The sequence below is a fragment of the Mycetomoellerius zeteki genome, unplaced genomic scaffold, assembly GCF_001594055.1.
Source record: "Mycetomoellerius zeteki isolate Tzet28-1 unplaced genomic scaffold, Tzet1.0 scaffold1942, whole genome shotgun sequence".
NCBI classification, from domain to species: Eukaryota; Metazoa; Arthropoda; class Insecta; order Hymenoptera; family Formicidae; genus Mycetomoellerius; species Mycetomoellerius zeteki.
The window spans coordinates 1-8972 of record NW_017256898.1 but is presented as its reverse complement, the minus strand read 5'-3'; the positions used below and the strand labels follow the sequence as shown (position 1 = coordinate 8972).

General features: G+C 29.8%; 1 protein-coding gene across 3 annotated transcripts; it reads right to left on the bottom strand.

Annotated features, from left to right (window-relative positions):
- Window positions 1–128: 128 nt before the first annotated feature.
- LOC108722078 (uncharacterized protein C18orf63) lies at window positions 129–5066 on the bottom strand. Of its 3 annotated transcripts, XM_018446989.1 has the most exons (8): window positions 3946–3996; window positions 3215–3264; window positions 2685–2844; window positions 2402–2534; window positions 1428–1605; window positions 1024–1126; window positions 783–888; window positions 129–469 (listed from the first exon to the last, which is right to left on the bottom strand). In XM_018446989.1, the coding sequence occupies exons 3-8, from the start codon at window positions 2801–2803 to the stop codon at window positions 251–253; spliced, it is 858 nt and encodes a 285-aa protein (XP_018302491.1). In that variant the 5' UTR covers window positions 2804–2844; window positions 3215–3264; window positions 3946–3996; the 3' UTR covers window positions 129–250. The 3 variants fall into 3 exon arrangements, with proteins under 3 accessions (XP_018302491.1, XP_018302493.1, XP_018302492.1); XM_018446991.1 differs by lacking the exons at window positions 3215–3264; window positions 3946–3996 and adding an exon at window positions 5045–5066; XM_018446990.1 differs by lacking the exon at window positions 3215–3264 and having other exon boundaries at window positions 3946–3991.
- Between the last annotated feature and the right edge of the window lie 3906 nt (window positions 5067–8972).

Below are 8972 nucleotides of genomic sequence, written 5' to 3'. Positions count from 1 at the left end.
TATATATATATATATATATGTATATATGAGATACTGATAAGAAATTTCACTAACGTATATATAACACTATATCTATAATAGACAAATTCATGTTAATTTACTGCAAGCAAAGGTTACAATACCGCATATTTCAATCTGTAATTAATATTTATAACATGAATTTTTATTTTAACTACTTTAATATGTGTAGATAGCGATAAGAGACTTTATTAATATAAAATAGCTGAGTTTTGGCCACTTTTTCGAGTTTCTATTCCGTGCGTACATCCAACTGCTGTCCGCATAATACTATTTTCATTAAGCCTTCTCTAAATCTATTGTAAATTTTAGGATCTATATCCATCACAGACCAACATATTCCATTTGATATTAAGCATGTTTCAGGATATAAGAGAATGGACGACCCAGAGTAGAATTCGACAATGTAATATAAGAGTCCTTCCTCGTGTTCTGGCAATATGTAGCCATGCTAAAATAAAGAAAACAATTGTTCATAATTATACTTGGCAATTAATAATATTAAAAAATAATCCTATCGAATTTATTTCCGAAAAATCAATTACTCTTTGGGTATAATTAATTTTTATTTTAGCGCAAGAATAATATATGATACAAAATCAATAAAATTGAGATTGAGCAATATTAATTTTAATAACCCAGTAAGCAAGAAACATCTTGAAACATTACAGTAACATTGCAGGGATGTTACAACGTTGTTGCAATGTTGCTAAAATGTTTCGAGATGTGTTTTACTTACTGGGAAGTTATAAATAAATTCTCACCATATTTTTCCAATATGCGCGCAAATCCTCGTAATCTCTGAAATGGTTTTCCGATTGGTTTTCCGCAATTTCTTCCGATTGGCTCAACACGGTTGCCCATGTCGTCCTATGAATAAATATTCATGATATTATACTATCACGCAATAACTACATTTATATGGTTAATTGTATAATAATTGTATAATAATTTACATAAAACAATTTACATTAGTAATAACAAAACTTTCACATTATCTCTTACTTTGGCAGAACATATACTGATGAAGTCGTTGCACGTTGGTTACTTAATCTTAGGAATGGAATTTTGAGATTTACAGCCGTCACACAAAATTGAGCGCTATTATCTGCAATATTTATCAATTTACAGTTATCTATTTAGCCAATCTAAATTATTCTTTTATAGCTAAATTCTTTAGAGTGAAATCTCATTCTAAAGAGTGAAAATTGAGCCAGTCTTGAAGAAGAGTGGGACAGTTTCAACATTTTCAATCTTTAAAGGTCGAGATTTCACTCTTCAGGGTGACAATTCATCCTAAAAGAGTGAATTATATTTTGTGCTAAAGAAAATGTTTGCATGTCTCATCTGTACATATGTAAAAACGGCATATCTATAAATGATGTTATCTGTAAAATCAGTGATTATACCGCGAATATCATTGATTTTCAACTTGATCGCATTGACACTTCCCGACGAGCTAAGAAAATCTTGTCCCTCAACGAGGTATGACTCGACCTTGTTCCAATGAGGTGCCAGCCTATATTCGATGGTGTAAAGTAGACACTTCTCGTAAATGTCATTCGGCAACAAGTAGCGTAGATTTATCTGCAACATTCGCATGTCAATATCAACTAACAACTTTGATTTCATACAAGAGATTCATTTCGACCATGTCTTAGTTCTGAGACAATACCGTGTCTTCAGAAAAGAGAACAAAATTATATTTTTAAAAATGTGGGTGTGGATAACATCGGGAGTATTGAATCTAATTTTCACTTGATGTACATACACCAACACCATGTAGATTTAACATATGAGTGTTAAATATATTTAATTTTGACTGTATTGAGGTTGATATACATAAACACCAACATAGAGTGGAATTAACACCATAAGTTTGAAACCATTCCATACGGCATACTTTATCTGATAGGCAGCCTGGAAATGTTCTTCGGACTCTCAAAAAACGTAAAAACATCCTTAATTTGGATATCTTTAAGATTGTATTAGCTCTGTATAGTCATGGTGTTGCTCCGGTGAAAATAAATAAGTCGAATGTAAAAACAGAGTGGAAGAAAAGTTGTTTTTGCTTTTATTAACTCACCCCTTATATTCGATTTACGATTTTTATTTTCGCTAAAGTGAATCTATATCCATGTCGTTAAATCCACACCATACTGATGTTTATATTAACATATACTTGTATAATACAGATCTCCAAGGGACGTTTTACAGAACGTTCTAAAAACGTTCCAACAGCCAAAGGATGTTCTCAGAAAGATCTTTGGAATAAAAGTGTGCTGCAGTATATAAGGTGAACAAGATAAGAATTATACAAACACCGCATAATCCACACACACACATATGTACTTTTTATTGTACAGTCTCTACGGACACATACTATCTGTATATCGAGGGTGTTGCAATTTTCCCAGAAGGTATCGTTTTCCAAAAATTCCTTTGTTACGATAACGTACAGACCACCATTATCTGTCGGAACAGCCATCGCTTGAGGAGTTGTTTCAAGTAATTTCCTGAAAAACCGATATTTTCTTTTTAAAACCGACGCGAACTCATCAAATCCAAGTATTGACTTTCAGGACTTTGACATTAATTAATCCACAAAATGTGTCAACGGAGTTGATAGAACAATGTGCTACAACGATAATATAATCGATACATACCTACAATTAAGCCTGACCCTGAAATATGTGGAGTACTGATCGTTTTCAGACTTCTTGATCTCGCAGACCACGTAGCAGAGACTATCTTTTGGAGGTATAGTGACGTTGAAGAAGCCCATAATTATAACTTTTATCGGACTATGTAGAAAATCAAATCGTTCTACAATGGAATACGAAATTTGTATGAAATAAAGATAGAGAGAATGTTATTTGATATTTTTATAAATTTACTGAAAACAGATTAATCTAAATAATATGATAAAATAACAATGAGTGATATATTGTGATTCATCAATTGCGCTATAATAGTAACAAAAAATCTATTTTTATATGACTAAATAAAATTTAGTAATAGCTCTCCGAATAACAGTTAAATCTTAAAAGGACTAATGAGAACGCCGATGCAGTTGTCAGGCGCAATAAAAAACTCATAACATATTTTAATATATACAATTGAAATTGTTTTTTAACTTGTTCGAACATTTCGACTCCGTTTGGAGTCTTCCTCAATGAAAATTTAAGTTACTTACAATTGATATGCCTTTCACTCTCTTTTGGACGTAGAAATCCAGAAGTTGACCTTGAAAAGAGAGTGGTATGCATATTTGTAATTCGAACAAGTTAAATAAACAATTTTAATTGTATTTATTAAGGTACGTTAAGAGATTTTTATTGCGCCTGACAACTGTGCCGATACTTTCATTAGCTTTTTCTTAGCTTTAATTTACATAATTAGAATGTAAAATTAATTGGTATTTAATTCTTTGCAATTAAAACGTTCTAAAAAAATGACAGGGTTTTGCAAATTTAAGTAATTTAAAATTTTTAATTTCATAAATTGTTTAGTCTCTACTGAACATAAATCAATAATAAATAAGAAGCCTCTAAGAACCGACGCAGGTTATTGTTGCAATTAAAATTTAATAATATTTGATATAATTAAAGGTTAAACGTTTCGACCCATGGTTGAGATCCTCTTCAGTAATTACGTTAAAATTTAAAAAGTGAGATTTCTATATATAACAAAGAGAATAACGTTAACAGTTCAGTCAATAAATTATGTGTCGATTATAAAGATTGTTTGGTGGTCATATATAATTATGCATAGTGATTTAATGTTAATTTTATGATCACAATTCTTGCCATAATTCTGCAAAGGATGCCTATTAAACTTTCAAATTTATACTACAGAAATGGTAATGCAATTAAAGTTTGTATTGCTAAAAATATAATGGTACAATATAAATAATTAAGAACTTACAGGAAGATCGTGAATGGACGTGCCTTGCGATGTTCTTGCTATGACTAGTACGCTTATCGTATATATATATATATATATAGTTCAAATGAGATTATATAGTATATGTCAATAATACATAAAGACGAATAGATAAATTTTTGTTTCAGAGGGGGAAACATCAAGTCTCTTAAATTAAAGAAGCATTTAAAGGATCTAAAAATTCTGTGTTATTTTGTACATTCAAGCTATTTTTGGTTTATGAATAAAAATCATTTCCGATAATAATCGCTTATTTAAAACACTTTCTTTATCTAGAAATTTCATATTATCCTAGTCAAATTCATGTAATAATTCCAGTCCATGTTCATAGTAATTACAGAGTGCTGCTAATTCTAAGCTATTCTAATTTATGCTGCTTTGTATTCCAATTAATTTATTCCTTATTAAGTGATTCCTGTAGTCGTTGATTCTAGTTTTTAACGTTATATTCATTTGGTACATACAATGCATCACAATCCTTGCAATCAATTCAATATACTCAGGGTTGGGTAAGTTACCTTTTTTTTTTAACTAAGTTAAGTTAAAGTTAACAGTCTTGAAAACTTAACTTAATTAAAATACAAGTGAATCCATAATGAAATTAATTGAATTAGATGTTAAATTAATAAAAAAAGTGATTGAAAAATTAAAAGTTAAATTTGGTCCGAACGAACAACAAAAAAAAAGAAAAAGAAAAAATTTGACCATTTTTCATATTTTTCTTTTTTCTCACAGTATATTTATTAAAGAATCTGATTATTTTTGTTCACAGTAAGTGACGATTATACAATATAAAATTACTAAGTTATATATTCATTATCCTTTCGCATTGTGTCTGAGGATTGACTTAAAAAAAATCAAACTAAAAATTAACAGTTACCACTAAAATGTAACTAAATTAAGTTAAAAAGTTAAGAGTCTATACATATAAATGTACCTAAGTTAAATTAAAATTAATTAACTTTTTAACTTTTTAACTTAACTTTTATCTTTTTAACTATAGCACTACTCAATGGATATACTACATCAGTACGTAGGACATCCATGGCGAATTTGTCTTTTTGTACTTTTATAAACTTACCATAGTTTGTTCAACCATGTGTATGCTATGTATGCGTACAAACAAGTAACACTTAAAAAAGTTCTTTATTTTTTCCGAAATGTTAGCTATAAATGATACTGTAAAAAAGTGATTTCTTTTCTGATCTTTACTCTAACAGTATTCTGAGTAGAATAATCTTGATCCACTTCGCATTATTGTATCTTTCATATAAGTATTTGTTACACAGATTATAGCTGCATCTCTTCACAAAATTTGAAATAAAAGTATACCGCCAGCTGATTATAGTTTTAAATGCAATAGTTTTCAATTCACTAAAAGTATTGCTAAACTTATAATAGGATTAATGAATATGAAACATATTAATCAATACTATTTCTTATGAAGTCTTTTTTAAATGATGGAAGAAATTAAAGTTAACGCATATCCATTTTTTCATAAAATTTTTATAACTTCGAGAGCTTTTAAATGGAATTTTGGATGAGCTAACAGAAGCACTGGATCGACTAAGCCTATTGTAACTCCAATTTTTTGGCAAAGTGGGTGATAAGAAAAATAATTAAGGAAACGTTCTGAAAAGATAGGTTTTCGATATAAGTCATAAATTAATATGTTACAATTTTTAATAATTGTGATGTCTAAAAAATTCAATGTCTCCATCCGCTTCTAAAGTGAACCTTTATTATCTTGGATGATAGGAATTAGAAACATTAACAAGTTCACAAATATAGTTTTTATTGATTGCAAGAGCGATGTCATCAACTTTGCGAAAGTAGAAAGATAATTTTTTAAGAGAATAAAGATACGTAATCGCTCTGTCTTTAGACATGCAGTAAAGATTCCATCTTATAGACGTAATCGTAGACAAACACGATTACTTATCTATTGTATATGTAAGATGGAATCATTAATGAGAGATAAAAACTGCACTTACATGAATATTATTTACAATCCAGTAAATAAATTGATTACTGAATTTAAGATCATACTTAAGAGGTGGAAATATCATTTCTGATTCTAATTATAAGTACTTCGACTCTGTCAATCCAGTCGTATCTAGTAGTTTAGGAAGTTTTCATCAATATTAAGATAAACATCAATATTAAGATAAGCAAGGTGGATTATCCACTTCGTATTATTGTATCCTTCATATAAGTATTTGTTACACAGATTAGCTTCATGTCTTCACAAAATTTGAAATAAAAGTATATCGCCAGCTGATTATAGTTTTAAATGCAATAGTTTTCAGTTCACTGAAAGTATTGCTAAACTTAAGATTAATGAAAATGACATACTTTTTTTCTCTTGAATCGCGGTATCATTATTCAGTAATGTGCCTATAAATAGATTTACTATTGGAAGGTATTAGAAACAAGTGGCATCTTATACAAAAAGAAATAATTTTACATATGGGAGAATTTATTAAGGTGATTAAATTAGTGTTAGATTCCACTTTTTTCATCTTTAACGATAAAATTCATAAACAAACCTTTGGTGTTCCAATGGGTTCTTTATGTCACCAATAGTATCGAACGTAATTATGGAAGATTTAGAGAGAAATGTTCTCTCTCTTAAAAAATTGTCTTTGTCTTTCTGTCTTCCTTCTTTCGCTACGTGACATCGCCCTTACAATCAATAAAAACTACATTCATGAATTTGTTGATGTTTTAATTCCTATCATCCAAGACTAAGGCCGGTATTCAGAGTCAGTTCTTATATTCAAAACCGTCTTAAGTTCAGTCTTGAGATGTCACGAATCAATCAAAGGGCCGCATTAGCGTATTAAGACATTACTTAAGACGGTCTTGAAATAAGATCTGACCATGAATACCGACCTAAGATTGACTTTAGAAGAGGATAGCGACTCATTGAATTTTTTAGACATCACAATTATTAAAAATTTCTAATACATTAATTCATGATCGACTTATTGTCGAAAACCCAACGAGTAACGTTCGACGGTTAAAACTTTCTCAAAGTCACTCAGGGTCATGACTTTGACAACATATGTCAAGGTCAAGGTCATTCAAGAGGGGGCTCCCATAAACTACATATTTACCTGGATATTCATTAACTTTAATTTTTTCCACCATTCAAAAGAGACAAGAAATTTGCATTGATTATAGGTAATAATCGAGATTATTCTACTCAGAATACTGTTGCACACAAAACTAAAGATCAAAAAAGAAAGATATGAAGCGTTCCACGGTACTGGAAATAGTCGCTCTAGCGAACAAAGAACTGATCATAGATGATTATTGGAATGATATATCAGATAACATCGAAATCATAAGTAAACAAAATATCAATAATACGATAAAAGATTTTTCTATTTCAAATGATGACGAGAATAAATGGGAAAAACCCAAGCTGCATTTGTTACAATTTCCTGCAGTGGAATCTGACAAACGAAGTAGCAGAATATCACCAAATTTAACTTATCCCAATAGGGAAAAAAACGTTTGGAAAAAGTTTTTTTTAACGTTTTAACCTACGTTATTGGTTATTGACTGCTATCTGGCGGATGACATAGAATGGTTAGATTATGCGTTAGTATATAAGACGTAAATTACATTATAAAACTAATGAAAGCTCTGTGAAGTCGAAACGTATTTATTATATTGTCCTTATTTTAAATATATTTTAATTAAAAATCTGATTATGCTCGTTACTGGTCGTTTTTGATATATATTGTTTTGCTGTGCAAACTTTCGAGCGTTTATTTTATTTATTATTATTAAATAAATGTCCGTTAAAATAATATTTCTTAGGGTGCTGTCCCATGACAGTCGGAATTTCGGATTCTGTTTTCTGAAATCCGACTATCATGAGACAGCACCCTTAGACATAGGTATATTTAATATATTTAAACATTTTAAGATAATATTTAATGGAATAAATTCGGTTCTTATAGATTGCAGTCAGTACGATCTATAGATCTCGACTTAAAGGGTGCATTCAGACATTCAGTATATTGGTCTATATTTTAGGATCTAACGGAATATGCCAATCAGATGAAAGAGCTCACTAAGCGCTCAGTGAGTGGTTGTCGTTCTGAATGCACCCAAAAAATCTCTCATGCAATTTTAACATCACTTTGGAATTCACGCTCGAATTCAACCCTGAAATATCAAATCGCCCAACGGGTCCGCGGACGTTAACAAGGAGAATGTATTTGTCAAAAATACCCCAATACCACCGCGCTGCAAAACGCCACCGAAGGGGATTAATACTTTTGAATTGGCCACAGACGAAAATGATCATGGTACTGAATCGCTTCAGACTGTGCCACACAACACATCCCTATATTTCTTGAACAGGAAGTATGTTGAAAGAATGTGTATTAGAATTATTAAAAAGTATACGAGCGATAGTGTTTCTTTTTCAATTATAATTAATATACATAATGTGTTGAGTGGTATACTTTTTAAATATATATATGATTTATTTTATTTTATTTTAAGTAGACTTTGGCTTATTTATAACACTTACGGATGAAGATTTGATAAAGATCGGTATTGAGTACGAAAGAGATAGACGCGACTTGCTGGAGGCAATAAAGAAATGCATTAATCATAAAACATATTAATATTTGGTCTTCATTATTTATTGATTGATACAATTCATTGCTGTTTGAATCGAAATATATAAACATACTATATATCATGTTTTTCTGTTTAATCTAAGAAATATAAATAATTTACGACTTATAATGAAATTAAATTTGTAACTTTAATTTATTTTTTTCTTTTATTTTATTCGGATCTAAAATTGATTCTCTAATTATATCATTAGGAACACTTTCTTATTAAATTGTAACAATAGCGAGTTTTACATTTCTAAAAAAACGAATAATAGTAATTGTTAATGAGATAGCAAATAGTAGGAATACTTTCTTAAAAATTCTTTAACAACTTTTCCTTTAAACTTTATGTTTCAGATTTTTCCT

Bases quoted from the DNA above. Each gene is read 5' to 3' on its own strand.
- LOC108722078 (XM_018446991.1), bottom strand. From the start codon at position 2,803: ATGGGCTTCTTCAACGTCACTATACCTCCAAAAGATAGTCTCTGCTAC. The intron at 2,535-2,684 runs GTATGTATCGAT...TCGGTTTTTCAG, and splicing joins AGGGTCAGGCTTAATTGTAG to GAAATTACTTGAAACAACTC. The intron at 470-782 runs GTGAGAATTTAT...TCTTTATTTTAG, and splicing joins GCGCATATTGGAAAAATATG to CATGGCTACATATTGCCAGA.